Here is a 17171-nt window from a genome sequence, read left to right on the forward strand (position 1 = left end):
ACCAGCTGTGGCCCAAGGTCCTGCCCACACCCCCTCACTGTGCCCTTTGCTCCTCAGGGCCCCCTACGCCTGCCCGCCCAGGCCATACCCCACACACTTCCTGCTCACGGCCCAAGGGACCACCTCGTCCGCCAGGAGCCCAGCACCCAGGCTGCTCTGTGACAGAGGGATGCACACCAGTCCTGCACGAAGGCCCCACTGCCGTCCGGGGCTGCACGCAGAGGTCAGAGCAGCACAGACGCTATGCACAGCTCGGCGGGTTGGAGGCCCGCAGACCAGCTCTGAGGTCGGACTACAGGGAGTACTAGAAGCTCGGCAAGACCCTCTGCAGCCACTCAAGGGTTTGCACATGGTCACTGCTCCTTAATAAAACGGAGACTCTCGGGGCGCTGGGGGCTCAGTCTCTGGGCATCTGCCTTTGGCTCAGATGTGATCCCAGGGTCCTGGGATCGGGTCCCACATCAGGCTCCCTGCTCGGTGGGAAGCCTGCTTCTCCCTCTCCCACTCCCCCTGCTTCTGTTCCCGCTCTCGCTGGGTCTGTCAAGTAAATAAATTCTTAAAAAAAAAAAACAACTGAGAATCCCAACTGAGGACTGAAGCAGAAGTAGGAAACTAGCAGTTCTTTGTGAAGACGAGGGTCTGGGGCAAATGAGAGCAGCAAAAGGCATATGCTGCAACCCTCTTCCTGGGTTAGCTGGCTGCTGGCAGGCACAGACAGCCCTGTGGCCGGGGAGGGGTCCAGGGACAGTTCTGGGGGCGCCAACTGGGTGGGGCAGGGCACAATGGGAGGAAGGACACAGAAGGAACAGTGAGAACCAGTGCAGTGGATTATTCCAGAAGCAAAGGGACAAGAGCTCCAGGAAGAAAAGGAACTACCAAGCACGCATACTGAAGGGTCTGGTCCAGAGGTCAGGCTGGGGGACTGCACAGAGCGCTCAGGGAGCCTGGGAGGGACGTAGGACTGGCAGTGCCCGCCCCTCCCCCACCAGCCCAGCCCCAGCCATGTGCTTACCAGTCCCCACCCTATGGTCACTGCACCAGAGGCCTGCCCTCTGAGCCCACAGGCCCTCCCTGACTTCTCCACTCCCCGGTGAGGGGCTCCCCTGCATCCAGGCCTGCCCTCCTGCACACAGACAGGCGCCTGACAGACGACCCCCAGACAAGTGGAGGAGTGCTGGGGTTTCCCGTGGACTTAGCTGGGAAGGCTCCAGGAAAGCTAGGCATCGTCTGAGTTCCCTGTGGACATTCAACTGAAATCTGAAATCTACCCTTGGCTGCAGTTACATACACAGTGCACTGAGGAGGGATGGTGACCTCCCTTCGTGAAAGACAAATCACACCTCCGTTCGCCCACCCTGGCCCAGCTGCCGACCCTGTGGCTGCCAAAATACATCAGAACACGCAGGAGTGGAGGCGGGAGGCGGGCCCTCGGTCGCAGGAGCTACGTGTGCCGCGGCACACTTCCGGCCCAGAGGACCACGAAGACCATGCAGCACTGGAGACAGGGAAGCAAAGGCCCTTAGGACTTTGTCACGTACAAGCCCATGGCTCAGACCTACCTGCTTGTCTCATGAGTTCTCCTCCGAGACCCCTGAAAATTAATGAAGACATTCAGAGTTAAAATCTTTCTTATACATCACAATATAAAATATCCTCACTAAGTGACAGATGTAACTTCGGACTCCGAACAGTGAGATGCTGCTCAGCCGCACTTCTTCCTGCTGGTAATCACTGCCTTTCTGTAAAGAAATGGAAGATGTGCCGTGACCATCCTCCAGATGAAGTCATTCTGGTTCTCAGGTATTCCTGGGCACGATAATCCTTATGGCATGAACCGCACTGTACAGTCACACGGCACAGATCCCAAATACTGCTCAACTCTTACTCTCTAAGAACAAGGGACACCGGGAAGTTACCACCATCCAGCCCGAGGAAGCAATCCATTAACGTCCGCTAGAGAAGAAACATGGCCCGTTCTGGACACCTAATACTGTACACTGAGCACAGCAAAGTGGCAGATGTGAACATAAGCGCACTCCACGAGAAGACAGAAGTCTGTTTATGAGACTGCAGCTCCTGGTGCAGAGTAACAGGACTGTCTCCCTTCTGTGCTAAGCGATTCAGAAACTGGATGACCTCTAGGAAAGGAAGGCTCCCGACATGGAGAACAGAGTCTGGCGCGGGAGGGAAGCAGACAAGTCAAGGGCGCTCCCAGGCTCGGGGTGGGGAGCCAAGCCCAGGGGCCACCTGCCCACTGAGTCCAGGAGAAATTTAAACCAAATTCAAAAGCAGCACAGATGTATTTAGAATCTGTAAAATGCTAATGGACACCACCATAAGCCATCGGCTATCAGACAAAGCTACGCGCACTAGGGCATTCCCTCGTCCTGGTGGGTCTGCCTGAGGCTCTCTGCCCACTCCGGACCACAGTTTATCAGTCCAGGGGGCTGAAGCATTTCACCAGAAAGAAATGAGCATGCTCTCTACTTTAGGCGGAGCTGCTCCTCTTTGCTGTCAGAACAGGTGGAAAGCCAGTGTGGACGGTGTCAGCGGAACAGTCGAGAGCCCAAGGGGAGCTCCCCAGGTGCTGACCCCTCCTCACCAGCCATCAAGGAAAACGTGCGGCGGGAGCAGTCACGTCCATGCCAGAAAGCACAGCCACGCCACCCTTCCTCCCTGGGACCGTGCCATGCCGTGCAGCTGCTGTCCGTGTGCACACTCAGCTCCACCAGGTACTTCTGGTGAAGTGTCCATTAACTCACACTGGGGAAGAAAGCAGCACCCCTGTGAGTCGCTCAGGAGGTGCGCATCGTCTGCAGGGAAACACAAACATCCTGCCCCAACCAGAGTGGAAGGACAGTTGAAGGGGACAACACTGTGGAAGCATCCCAAGACCTCAGACACATCTCTGCACCAACCATGGGGCCTGTGGAGCCACGGAAGGTCCGGACACGGGCCCAGCCACGTCCCACAGTGCTCAAGGGATGCGAATGAGCCCCCCTACACACTGGCTCAAGTACAGGTCTGTCCGTCGGGGGACAGCTGTTAAGAGAGGCCGTCTGTGCCACCGAGCCATCAACAGAGCTGTCCAGAAAAAGGGATTCTGAAATAGGACAGGAGCGCAGAAGACCAGCTTTAAATGAACTTAGACCAGCTGCCAAAGCAGCAGAGAGCAACGCTAGCTAGCCCCCGACCAGGGACTCAGGCCGGGACCACTGCCTCTCGGCCCCCTTCCAGGGCTTCTCCTGCTGAGGAACTTCTTTCAGAACTACTCAGGTGACCTGAGTAGGTCTGAGACCCTGGCCAGGGGTAAGAGCAGGCCACGCGCTTTCAGGAAGAGACAAAAAGGTGAACATGTCAAGAACAACAGAGAACAGGCCACGTTCCCTACCCTGAACAGTTACATTAGAAAGCCACAAAGAAAAATGAAAAGGTAAGCCCCAGACTGGGAGAAAATTCTGGGCAATCACATCTATAAAGAGCTCACATCTAGAACACATGGAGTGCTGACAGCTCAGTGAGAAAACAGACCATGAAATTTTTTTAATAAGCAAAAGATCTGAACAGTCACTTTACGAAAGGAGACAGAAGATGGCCAGTTACACAGGAGAAGATGCCAAGCTCACTGGGAGATGCAGGGAGATGCACCTCCGGGCCGTGCCCGCGGCCTCTGCACACCCACAGGGGCGACTCCCAGTGAAGACTGCCCACCATGTGTGATGAGGACAGAGAACGTTCCCAAACACTGCTGGTGGAAGCAAAGGGGCGCAGCCCTTCGGACAAGTCTGACGGGGCCTTAAAAATATACCACCACCACCTCCCCCAGGGATTTACCCAAGAAAAGTGGAAACACACATCCAGACCAGGACTTGACCCACCAATGTTCACAGCACAAGTACCCCAAGTAGCCAAAAGCTGGAACAACCCAACCCCCACCCAAACCTCGTGGGCAGATAAACACACCAAGCACACGGTGACACAAAGACAACACCGTGGTGCACACCACAACCGGGGTGAGCCTCTGAAACCTCACGCTAAGTGAAAGCAGCCAGACCACAAGGACGTCCCAGTGGGACTCCATCTGCACGAAATTCACAAGGGGCAGCACTAGAGAGAAAGAGCTCAGATGGGGCCCTCGGGGCTGGGCTGGGGACGGCTGCAAAGGGCAGGAGGAAAGCGTCAGGTGACACCAGCTGTTCGGCATGGCGGCTGCATCCACACGGCCATCTGCAATGACCAGCACCCATCGGACCACACGCTTACACAAGCAAACTTTATTACAGGACACGGAAACCTCAATAAAGCTTAAAAACACCAACGAGGCTAGTTCGACCTTCACATCTTCTGACTGTGATGCCCCTTCAAAGAAAGTAACACAAGCCAGGTATCCATGGGGGTGACTGGACAGAAGCCCTAACAGCCCAGCCCAATCTTCACTGACAGAGTGTTTTTTCTTTAAGACACAAAACAAGAACGTGGGGTTTGTGAAGCTTACCTGTATAACTGACGATCATAAAGCTAAAATGAAAAAGTGAAAGTCAGTTATTTAAATTAATTGATATTTTAAAACCACACAATAGATATAGAACATTACTGAGCACGGACAGGAGTGATGGGGACACAGCAGGAACAAGCATTTCTCAGGCTGGGCGTCCTCAGAGAGCTGACAGCGGGGACCTCGTGACGGAGCCCACTCTACTCCCAGCAAGCACCTCACGACAACCTGCTTTCTAGTGCCCCCATTGGGAAGGGGAAACCAAGGCACAGAGCGGGGAGCCAGGACTGACCTGTGTCCTGGTTCCAAGGTCCCCAGACAGCCTCTTGGGCAGCCGGGACCACCAGCACCCCTCTCCCGAGGATGGCACTGAGCTTGGCCAATGCCTTCTTTCTGTCCCACAGAAACTCAAGGGGGGCAGACTCTGCTGCTTCCTGAACTCCACAAAGGACCCCTAGCTTGGGGATGCCCCACCTGGCTGCTGAGTCTCCATGCTACACCCCTCTTCAGCACCACCCTCATGCACACCACCGCACAGCACTCCCACACCCCACTGAAGGGATTTGCCAAAATCATAAAGTCAGTAGCATACGCAGGATGAGGATCTGCTATCAAAATGGTGTTATACCTACAGAGATAAATCTTAAAGAATATAGAACTCTATTCGGAACAACAAATATTCAACCCATCTAAGTCCTCATGAGTGACTTTGATGTTATTTGGTAACATTAGGCCTGTAATTCACACTTCACTTCTTCTCAGTCGCAGAGCTTTGGAAAATCTCAAAAACCCAAAAAATGGACACACTTCCCCCCAACCCTGAGATGTGCAAACACAGAATCTGGGTGTAATTTCAGATGGCAGTCCCACCGTGGAGGCACAGGTGAGAGTCAGAGCCATCATACTCATTCTATGTGCCGCCTCCACAGAACAGGCCACGTCCATGACAGAGGCGTGGAACGCGGCCGAGGCGCTGAGCTCCCAGGGAACAAGTGTGGCCGGGCAGCACAGAAGAGACCGTGTCACTGCACGGGGCCCGATCGGTGGCAGGAGGAGAGCACGTGCACCTCCCACCCCAGACGAGCCACCAGTGAGGCCAAAGAGGAGACCTGCTTCTGAGAGATGGGCCCCAGGACTGATCTCAGCAGGGCCTGTCCTGTCATCAGACTCTGGGGCTTCGATCAGGGCTGAGGAGGCGGGAGAGAGCTTGTAAGGGCAGAGGACATTTCCAGGCACCAGGAGACCTGGAGAATGGGACCCTCCCGGGGGCCGCACACAAACCTGCTGGTGAATCTGCTTCAGGCCCTGCACTGCCGCTTCATCCAGGTAGTCTGCGACGGGCCTGCATGGGTTCAAACACAACAGCTGAGATTCTGAGGACAGCAAGCACTAAGGGGGCCTGGGGCTCAGAAAGGTCTGCACTTTGTTCAGGTGCCCAACCAGCTTCCCCAAACACCTGTAGAGGGTAATCCCCTAAAAGCAGCATCTACTCAAAGAGGGAGGTGTATGGACCTTCCCATAAAGCCGCGACCCGTGCAGCAGCTTGCTGACAATGGATACAGCCCTGGGATGGAGAAAGAAAGAGCCCTGCTGGAGAGCCGGGACCCCCAGGGCCACAGAGCAGCCAATATGACTGTCTGACAAAAGAGACAAGACCCCCCCTCCCCCCCCGCTGCTGAGCTGAGGGCCTTGTGACCAGATGAGAGCTCACACAGTGGCCTCATTGCCGCCAAGGCACAGCTGGCCCTCAGCCTGCATCCAAGAACCTGGATCTCGGGAGGCTTCCCACCCTTTCCTAACTGTGAATGAGGATTCTCTGTGCCTAGACTGTTGGTACAAACCAGGTGCCTTATGCTGAAATCTGTTTTCCTTCTGGGAGTCTGGGATGTGGGTCCAGGAAGAGACTACCCATATCCCAGCCCCCAAGAAAACCCCAGGTGCTGGTCTCTCTGACCTGCCCCGGTGGATGCTTCCCAGGTTGTCATGCCCTGGTGCATCCCATGCCACTGTACTGGGCAGGACTCTGGCTGTCGCCTGGTCTCTGCTCAATCACAGAGAGCACTGCCATCAACACCAAGTCCTCGGCCTGGCCCACAGGTGCCATCTCACCCCCACGTGGATGTCATTAAAGTTGCACGGCAGTGTACATCGAGGCCATGGGGCGCAAGGGGGTGAACCAGACCAAAGCTCCTGGGCTTGTCGCCAGAACCCTGCCTCACATGGCCCCCAAGGAATCATCCGGAGTAATCTGATGGGATTAAAACACAGTGTTCCTCAAACTGCAATCCAAAATCCAGGCTGCAAACACTGTGGTGTGTTGTGAGCTTTTCCTTTTGTGGAAAAGTCGGTTGGAAAGAGAAGTAGAAACCCCAATGGTAGCCCTACAAACGTACAAAACATGGAGCTGCTCCGAATGTCCGTGTGCTCCCCTGCCACGTTAGAGCTCTGCCGGCTAGAAAAGTTCTCAGTGGAAACGTTACCATTTATATTCTCTGGTATTCTAAATTATGAAAAGTAATAACGAGCGAAGAATATTGAGTATACAGCCCACTCACTATCCTCTTTGAAAACATGTCTTGCTTTTATAACCTAACTCGATACCCAGAAAGACAAGGGAACGTAAGAAAACAGCCACTCGACACCTAAGGCCATCAGTGGCCCCAGCTGGCCAGGAACTCGCAGGCTCCCACTGGAGAGGTGGCAGTCCATCAACAGACACGGCCCGTGAGAGGAGAGAAAACACTGAAAAACTTCGTCAAATAAAACACGGGAATCTGACGACCCAGTGACGCCGTCCCAAGTAAACGAACAGGAAGGTGGACGGGGGTCCCCAGCTCACGACTGCAGTGGTTCTTCTGTGGTGCTTCTCCTACCTGCTCTCTTGTACCGCGAGTCTGTACAGGCCGCGGGCGACCTCCGCACAGGCAAGCACAGCTCCGTGCCGCGTGTGCAGGTCCAGACTCTGTGTCATCAACAGCAGACGTGGGAGAACTGCAAAGGACAGGGGCCAGACGACACATCAGTGAGTGCACAGAGGACAATGTGTCAGACTCACAGACTCAGAATCCAAAGGGGAGACATACCCGTGAAACGTGACCTCTGTAAGGGCCATGAGCGCAACACCTGGGACTTAACCCAAGTCAACAGGCCAAACCCTCCTCGGCACCCAGAGAAGTGAGCAAAATGGGGGAGGGGAGCTTCCCAATCCCCAGGTCCCCAAGACACAGGGCAGGGACACAAAGTGAAGAGAGAGAATTGGGTCTCTGCTGTGGCTGAATGGCTGGCAGAGGCTCTGCCTTGAGCACAGAGCAGGATGGAGGCCGAGCGGCAGGACATTGCAATTGTGCGTGATGCACCTCAGTGTGGGAGCCTGCTGCCCCTGCTCAGAGCAAAAGAAACTTCTATGACTTTGGTGCTCTGGGGACAGAAAGCAAAGTGACAAAACCCTTGCGGGCTGGTGGAGTGCAGATGAGGAGCCATGTCCACACCAGCTCTGCCCCACCAACCTGGGAAATCACATCCCTCTGTGCTTCCACTTCCCTGAACACACAAATGCAGTGCTGCAGGGGTTGTAGAAGCAGACGGCGTCCAAGCCAGAGGCCACACAGGCGCTCAAACATGGCAGCTCGCAGCGGTCAGTGTACAAGAACTGGGGAAATCCCTCATCCTGTTAATGCTCTCCGACCGGAAAAAAAAGGGCAAGGTGGAGCGCCCCTTCATTCAGGCCATGACGATTATCAATTATAGGTAAATAAGAGACTCCTGACATCGCATTTCACAAACAGACCATGAAGCTGAAGGCCTTTAGGAACTAATGGCCCAGAGTGTGTGAGAGGCACACATAAGTAAAATCGGTGACTTCATTTGGTCACAATGTGACCACTAGTTACCCTCTAAAAGTCAGTGAGAATAAGCATAATTTAAAGAAATTTGAGTATGGTTCCCTATATTGAAATCAGATGTTTGTTTATTCTGGAGTATGGGTTCTTTCCTTAATGACAATGGGTGTGGTCCCTTTGGACCTGGCAGTTCTCCTCTCCTATTCCCACAGCCAGGAGCTGCCAGAAAGAAGCTCATTTTTTAATTTATTAGATTGTGAATTACTTCATTTAAAAAAAAAAAAAAGCTACTTCTGAAATACACGAGACACACAACAGAAGCCATCAGCTCCCTGCGGTAATCGGCGCCTGCACCCAGGGCACACACACCACAACGTTCATGGCATCTGGCTGTGTTCTGTCCCCTGACCAAGCGCAGACCAGCTCTTCATTCACATGCTTTTCAGCGAGAGAGGAACACAACATCACTCAGCCCTCCAGGCCTGCACCCCAGTGCAGCGGCCTGTCCTCGCCCTTGCTGTGTGCGTGGCGGATACGCAGGTGCACGCGTGGGTGCGTGTGTTGCCAGCAGGACGGCGGAACACACCCACCGTGAGTGGCGCTGTGCTCGGGAGCTCGCTGGGCCAGGTTATGCAGAGCCTTCGCAGACAGCTCCCTGATGACCCTGGGGGAGGGATGAAGACAACTGTCAGTTCCTTCCTTCTGATGACTCGAACTTTATTCCACTCATGAAGAGAGAGGACAGACAGAACACAGGAGTGTCAACTGCCCACTGACTCAAAACCACCAATAAAAACTAACAGAAATGAACAAACAAATAAGCACCTGTGATTGTAACACACAAGGACAAGCAAACTGACCAAACGGAGGGCCTGAGCCAGGCCTGCATGGGGCACAGCCTCCCTCTCTGGGTGCCACGTGGCAGTGTGTCTCCAACCTCCCACACCCCAAGGGATTCAGAAGACGGGCATACTGGGCAGAGCCACGTGAAACCCTCACTGTGAGGACCACAAGGGTTGCACAGGAGGAATGTCGTATGGCTAAGGCACAAATCACATCAGTACAAATACTTCCAATGAAAACACATCAGACATGTTCTCAATACATCAAACGACAGAAGGAAGCCCCCAGGGCTGGTGAGTGAAGGCCTGGGGCCCTCCTGAGCCCGCTGGGGCCAGATGGCCTCTGACCAGACCCAGCTTCCCCAACCTCACCCTACCCGCCAGGCACTAGACACCAGGAGGGCACAGCGGTGGAGACCAGTCATCACTGTAACAACAATGCTTTGGATGACGACAACAGGACAACACAGAAACAGGATAAAAACATTAGGGTGGAAACAAACATGCAAAAGAGGGCTATCTGTATTTTGACGATTAAACATCCAAAATACATCAGCACTGAGTGAACACAGAAACATGAAAACAGGATGTCCCCCGTACCAGGCAGGACCACGTCCCACCCCTCCTGGGCCCCCAGGTCCTGCTTAGGGGGTCCACTTCTGACAGCAAACCACAAGTTCTTGGAGGCAAGGATGTCTCAGGCACCAAGAAACTCAACGACCACACATCCACGACCACCATGCCCAACACTAATCACCGTGTGCTAACCAGACAACTAGAAAGTCCCATTTGTGAATTTTTTTTTTTTTTTTTAAGATTTTATTTAGAAGCGCCTGGGTGGCTCAGATGGTTAAGCACCTGCCTTCGGCTCAGGTCATGATCTCAGGGTCCTGGGATCAAGTCCCGCATCGGGCTCCTTGCTCAGCAGGTAGTCTGCTTCTCCCCCTCCCTCTGCCTCTCCCCACTGCTCCTGCTGTCTCTCTCTCTCTCTGTATCTCTTGGTCTCAAATAAATAAATTTTAAAAAAAAATCTTTAAAAAATAAAAAGATTTTATTTGTCAGAGAAAGAGAGTGCGTGCACACAAGCAGGGGGGAGCAGGTCTTCAGAGCTTATTCTAAAAAAGAAAATGTCCACAAAGAATCTTTTTTAACTTAAGTTAACAAAAGTCATGAGAAAAAAATAGAAAACAAACAGCAAGATGACAGGCAGAAAGTGAACCATGCTGATGATTACATTAAACGTGCACAGACTAAGAGCCTCACACAAAAGGCAGACTTTGTCAGAATGGATATAAAAAGCGAGACCCTTTAAAACACACACAGGCTGAGAGCAAAGGGCAGTAGGCGAGGAGCTGCTACCAGGGCTCCATCTGGGCCTCTTTTGGTAAGGTCCCAAGCTAAGAATGGTTTTTACATCCTAAAAGGTCATGTAAAGGAAAAACAATAAAATATATGGAACAGTGACCTAAAATATTTACTGCCTGGCCCTTTAAAGAAAGTATGCCGACCCTTATGCTATAATTTTATCAAATCACTTTAAGACAAGAAATCTAACATGAAACAGAGAAGGACATGTCATGATGATAAAGGGTCAAACCGCTGGGAAGACACAAATTATAAATGTAAATGCACCTAACAAGAGAGGCCCAGAACTGAAGAAAGTGAGCGTTCTGACATCAGCTGGAGATTTCAACAGCTCAAGCGTTTATCTAACACCACAGGTAATAATACGTGTATAATTCTGGTCTTAAATGCCCTACTGACTGATAGCTAATTAACTAATTTATCACAGGTTCAGTGCATGGGATCTTTGTCCTAATTACAAGAGTCTTTGCAGTTATGCCTCAAGTGTCAGAAACTGGCACAACTCTCAGGAAGGTCCCCGGCAAGGAAACCAAGAGAGAGGCCTCCTGGCGGGTGGGCCGTACCCACACAAGCGGCACACAGAGGTGCTCCTGTTGCCAGAGGTGCCCCGCTCCTGGGGAGAGCCCTGCGTTCCTGCACGTGAGGGAGACAGACCGGATGCCTCACCACCCATGGCACTGGTCCTGGCAGAAGCTGGAACACGTTCCCCAGCAGATCAGAAAGAACTCTCTGCAAGTGACACCCACCCTAAAGCTGGGGTTCTGGACGTATGACCCATCGAGCTACTTACATCTGCAGGCGCTTACTGCCCTTGAGATCTCCTGTCTGCACCAGCGGCCACACCGAGCCCTCCTACAACAAGCAATGTCGTCTTCCCAGTAGCGGTAACAGCAACTGGTGGCACAGACACTCCTCTGTGTTCTGGATCGCACAGGGAGCCCTCCCTCAGAAGGGACGGTGAGCTAGTGAAACGCTCAGAGGCCCTGAGATTACTCCGTCATCAGGAAAAGCCACCAAAGCCTGCTAGCTTTGAGGAGACAACAGAGAAGACCGCCGGCAAGAGCAGCCATGCAGGGCAGCGCCAGAGGAAGGGGCCACCAAGGGAGTGGCTGGGGGAGGCTGCTCACATCCTCCATCACACACCAACACGACAGTGTCCACACAGGAACGTTTCACACCTGGCACACCTAAGGTCTCCAGAGGTAAAACTGGACACAGACCATTAACCAGCATGTCAGGCATGAAGACTAGAACTCCTATCACTTCTCAAAAGTCATCTTAAAATATGAAACCTATGATAAGATATACTCTCAAGACTTAGCTCAATTTAATCTCTCCTCTGGAAAAAAAAAAAATTCTAATGTGACAGATAATCTAATAAAATACATCACTAATGAAACAGGCACAAAAACACAAAACTTACCCATCCCAGTGGTTGATCTTCATGGTCACCAGGTGGTCTATCATTGGCTGTGTGTACTCAGGAAAGCCGGCAATAAACATGCTGAAAAAGACAGTATTCGGAGGCGGTGAGGATGGGAAGGAGCAGGAACTCCCGCACACCTGCTTGTGAGAGGTGAAACTGTACAGCCACATTCAAAAATAGTTTGGCAGTTCCTTATAAAAGTTAAATATACAGAAATCCCCCTGTAAGTATTTACCCAGGAGAAACAAAGCTGAAGGTCCACATGAAGACTTGCAAATAAAAGCTCAGAGCAGCTTTATTCATCAGAGCCACAACCTCAAAACAGCCTAAACGTCTAGAACAGGTGAGCTAAGATTTACCCTGCAGCAGCCACGGGATACAGACCACTCACAACACACTGCACGCACAACGTGCTGAGCCCAGAAGCCCGACGCAAGAGCACACCCCTTCTGATTCCACTTATGCGACGTTCTACAAACGGCATCAGTGACCAACAGCGGCGGGCTGGGGCCGCCCGCCTGTGGTATCTCAATGAAGGTGGTCACCCAGGTGTGCACACCGTCAGCTCTCACTGAACTGTGCCCCTCATTCCAGGAGAGCTGACAGAGTATAAATTATGCCTCAAAAATAAAAGTTACATCTAGTGAAAATACTGTAGGACAATTAAGAAAAAAAATCTCCAAATAGGACAGGCCTTTCTACTTACAACTCAAAACCCATTAAAGAAGATTGATACATTCAAACACATAACCAAAAAAGAAAAATGTCTGCCAGGAAAAACACGTCATAAACAAAGTCAAAAGATAAAAACAAACTCAAAAAAAAATATCAGCAACTGTTATCACAAATACAAGACTTCTTTAAAATAAAGTTCCAAATCCATCAGAAAATACCATCACCTCATAAGATAATCCTCACAGTTTACAGAGAAGAAAACGGACACAGCTCATGTTCAGCCTCCTTCTCATGGGAGACAGAAAGAAAACCTCCGTCCATCTGCCAGACTGCCAAAGTCGGGAGCAAGGGCTGTAGCCACTGTTGGAAGGACCTAGAGGCATCTAGAAACACCGCTGGGAGTACCTTCCGGTGCAGCCTCTACGGACAGTAACTGGCATCAAACAGGAAATTGAAAACATAAAGATCCAGCGATCCCATTTTTGTTAATTCATTCATATACAACCACACAGGTGAGACATACCATGCGCAAAAATAATCACTTCACATTGTATATAAATCAGCAAGAGATGAGACAGAAGCCGAAGGCCAGGAAATTACACTCTGTCCACACAGAGGACACAGGATGCAGAGACAAGGTGCTGCATGCATGCTGCACGTTAGCAACAGGGTATGCACCTTCTGCCGTGTGGGATGGTAAACCCGAGCCACCTCCTGACCTCCCACAGCTGGACGTCATCCTCCGCTGAGGAGCGCGGAAGCCACGCCAACCTTGTGCATCAGGCGCCACCGCTCGGTGTGCAGCCATCTGTGTGACATAAACCGACCCTCTCTAGAAGACGATCTGAGGAACTGAGGACAAGGACCCCCAGGACAGAACCAGGACAGAAGAGCACACCTGAAAGACCCACGCCCTGTGGTTCCTACTCCAAAAACATTGCACATGTCACTCCCCTAAAACCCTCAACTGCTTACACATATCGTCTGAACCTGCCAGGCCGTCCACACCCCCCCGCCATGGGCTGAGCCATCAGCCACACGTGCTACGTGGTGGTGAGAAACAAGGCAGATGGCACAGAGGGCCGAGAAGGGTGCAGGGACGCTTCCGCATCCTGGGTGGGCGCATGTGTGCACACGCACAGGGTGAATACGGGTGCTGTGCGGACATGCATGTGCTACAAGGTGCCAGACGGAAGAGGGCGTTTGTTCTGGATGTGGAAGAAAGAAAAGTAGACGCTTCTCCAGAGGTAAGACTGAGACCCTCTAACAGTGATGAAACAGATAAAGTCAGAAGGAAAAACAGAAAAACCAGGACACTGGACAAGCTGTCAGAAAAGGAGCCAAGATGTGACCATAGGACCCCCATCACCGAAGGGCCCCGAGAACTGCCAGACAGGACTGCCCCAGGCCAGCATCCATGGCCAGTGGCCTCACGGGAAGAAACAGACAGGACGAGCCACCTGAGCTCCAGTCAAGCTCTGGCACCAACTGACAGCTGACCGTGGGGAAGACACACGTCCGGAACCACTCCCCGGTGTACAGCACTGCCTGAGTGCTCAGGGTCTGCACGGAGGCCACGTGCAGTGCCAGGGAGGGTGTCGACAGAGGGTGGCGGGCAAGGGCCTGGCCACTGTCGGGACAGTAGGAGCTGGGCCACGGGGACAGCTGAAGGGATCAGCAGCATGAGGAGCATGTGAGGGCTATCAGGACACAGAAGTGACAGAACTAGGTCACCAAGCGGATGCAGAGAAGGAGACAGTAGGAGAAGCAAAACGGAGCTGGCTGTGTGCGTGGCGTGCCGCTCGCTGAGCTAGGAAGCAGAGAAGGAGACAGTGTGCTCCGAGGGCTCCTTAGTTTGAGGAACTTGTATGACAGGAATGTGCAAATTACTGGAAAGCAAAATACAACAAAATGTGTGTCAAGAAGCATGCACAGGACCACAGACGTCAGAAATCTGCTAAGGAAACTTCCAGCAACAAGACACCCACAACAGAAAGTGCCAACGACCACTGGTCGTTTCCCAACAGAAATAGCCCTGTGTTCACATGTTGACATCAAAGGGGCTCGAGCGGCCACCAGCCGGTAAATGGAGGACAGGGCAGGGGACAGCGGAACTCAGTAACACGGTGAGGCCAGGATGCAAAAGCAAACGCGCCATGTGACTCCATTCACACCAATTCCAGAGAAGGCAGACTCTGGGCACAGGAGGGGGGTCAGAGCTGCTAGGGCCCAGGACTGAGTGACTTTCTGAAGTAAGGGAAGCATGCCCTGCACTGACCACAGTGGTGTCCACCCATCAGCCAAAACCCACATTTTACATTGGTGAATCTCCCTATATGGAAATTATATGTAATAAAATACATGTACAAAAATAAATATGACTTTTTTAGAGGTTTAGTCTCAGGAACACACAGGATACTGAAAGGACAAATCACAGACAAAAAACATCTGCAGACTGTTTGTTTGAAAAAGTACTCGTATTCAAAATATATAAAGTATTCTCAAATTCTCAGTAAGAAGAAAACTAACCCAATAAACAGGCGAAAGATTTATCAAAGAAGCCCCTGAAAGATGCTCAAAGCCGTCAGGCATTAGGAACACACAGATTAATGAGCTGCCCCGCACAGCCACTGGAATGGCTACAGTTAGAAAGGCGGGCCCCCGCGAGGGTTGGCTGCCGGGGGCATGTGAAACCAGGCCACTGTCCTGGAAATCTGTTTGGCAGTTTCTTAAAAAGTTAGGGTCCAGCTGTTCCAACCCTGGTGCTCAACACACGAAAGCACCTGCCCACAGACAGGCGTGTACATGGGCATTCACTGCTGCTTTATCTGCAGCAGCCCCAAACTGGAGACGCCCAGATGTTCCTCGACCGGGATGGACAAGCGGACGTGCTGTATCCATACAACAGAATACTAGTCAGCAACCAAGGAATGAATGGATCGTTAACATGCAACAAGTGAAAGAAGCAGCACAAGAGCAGAGTGCATACTGTGTGATTCCATCACATCACTTAAGAAAATGCAAACTAACCCAGTGACCAGCAGACCGGAGCCAGCTGGGGAAGGGGCCCGGGGAAACTGTGCTAGCAGCTCTCCCACTACCTGGGCGTGGTGACAGATTACGATATACGTGTGGGGCCGGCAGTGTCCTTGCGCTCTCAGAACTTTAACAAAGCTGTCCAAGTAAAAACAAAGGTGGGGCACCTGCCGCTACACCCCACCTGTCTTCACCTGCTGCTTTCAACTTGCTTCCAATCTGTGTGCCAGAAACTCTAATATCCAGAAGAACCAACTTGTGAGGGGTCCAGACTGACCCCCACCTCACGAGGGACCTGACCTCCGTGCTTCCAGTTGCCAAAACGCAGACCTGACTGTTGAACCATGTCCCATGACTCAGGAAGATGCACACCCCTCACTTCGGCTCAGAAGCCCCTCACTACACCCGAGCTGGGCCCTGCTGACCCTGGACCATCCCTCCTGGCTTGTTCCCCTCAGCACAGTTCCCTCTCCTCCCCCTGCCCCCACCACAGCCCAGGCTGACAGCAGGACCCTGAGTGTCTGCCCTGTCTTGGCTGGAGTGGAGAGCCCCCCAAGTGCCCAAAGATCCCAGTCCTATGACCGCAGGACTCTGTCCTCACTGACCGCCTCTCTTCCACACTAAGAGTACCAAACGCACCATTAAAGAACACGCCCTGCACAGGGTTAAACTTTGCCAAAATCTCTATGAAATGCAGACAACTGATTACATGTAAGTCTTAGACCAGCTTAGAAACCTTAGCGACAAGAAAAATACGCCAAGGCTAAAAACTGCTGATTATTTTACCCAGGAAGCTCAGGGAAAAGTGGTAAATTCTGCACATTAAAATATACGTTCAGAAAGAAGAAAAAAAAAAATCACCCATACTCCCATCCCCAATGGCATATTTTAAAATCCGTCACCCTTTGGTCCTGGTTCATATGCATATTCAGTATCTGCATTTCTACCTATAACAGTGACGGATGGAGTTTGAGAGTCTACATTTTCTAATAAATGTCGTGTATTTAAATATATACATATGTTCAAATATTAACAAAGAAAACAGAACAAGAGCAGGAAAGAACTGATAAGGCACAGAAAGCCATTAGATGTTGAGAAAAGATGGAAAGGATGCTAAAATACAGCGTGTTTAGTCAAAGACTCTGAGAAAGAGGCCAAATGCTATTTTTAAAAAATCTGTGCATGCTTGTAAGGGAGAAAAGGAACTTCTGCCCAGGTGCACGAGAGTCCCTCGTTAGGACGGAGAATGGTTAGTGCACGGCCAGGGTGGCCCACCACAGACACGCCCCGCCCTTCCCGTGCTGGCGCTGCAGCGAGGAGCTAAGACAGTGAGCACACAAGTCGCGCAGGTGCAAGTCTGACTCGGGCCCTGCAGCGCTGGTGCTGATGCTGCCTATCTACCCCTTGACCTGATTTCTCAAATACCTCTTACTCGCATGTCATAAACACCCCAGAGATCCCTTCGGCTTGGGAAAGAAAAAACAGTCCTTCCT

The 17171-nt window shown here is 51.9% G+C and overlaps 1 protein-coding gene across 4 annotated transcripts in view; it reads right to left on the reverse strand.

Annotated features, from left to right (window-relative positions):
* The window catches only part of TBCD (tubulin folding cofactor D), a 158211-nt gene that overhangs the window by 32719 nt on the left and 108321 nt on the right, over positions 1 to 17171 (reverse strand). For 3 of the 4 annotated variants that reach the window (XM_025859685.2, XM_025859681.2, XM_073886119.1), the window contains 6 exons: positions 11965 to 12045; positions 8925 to 8998; positions 7369 to 7486; positions 5777 to 5837; positions 4496 to 4518; positions 1560 to 1591 (listed from right to left, as the gene is read on the reverse strand). In XM_025859685.2, coding sequence (XP_025715470.1) covers positions 1560 to 1591; positions 4496 to 4518; positions 5777 to 5837; positions 7369 to 7486; positions 8925 to 8998; positions 11965 to 12045 — 389 coding nt within the window. Of the gene's footprint in view, positions 1 to 1559; positions 1592 to 4495; positions 4519 to 5753; positions 5838 to 7368; positions 7487 to 8924; positions 8999 to 11964; positions 12046 to 17171 lie in introns of all 4 variants that reach the window. The other variant, XM_073886120.1, reaches the window with a different exon arrangement.

This window comes from Callorhinus ursinus, unplaced genomic scaffold (assembly GCF_003265705.2).
Source record: "Callorhinus ursinus isolate GAN/ISIS: 27379988/994484 unplaced genomic scaffold, GSC_fseal_2.0 scaffold68, whole genome shotgun sequence".
Classification (NCBI taxonomy): Eukaryota; Metazoa; Chordata; class Mammalia; order Carnivora; family Otariidae; genus Callorhinus; species Callorhinus ursinus.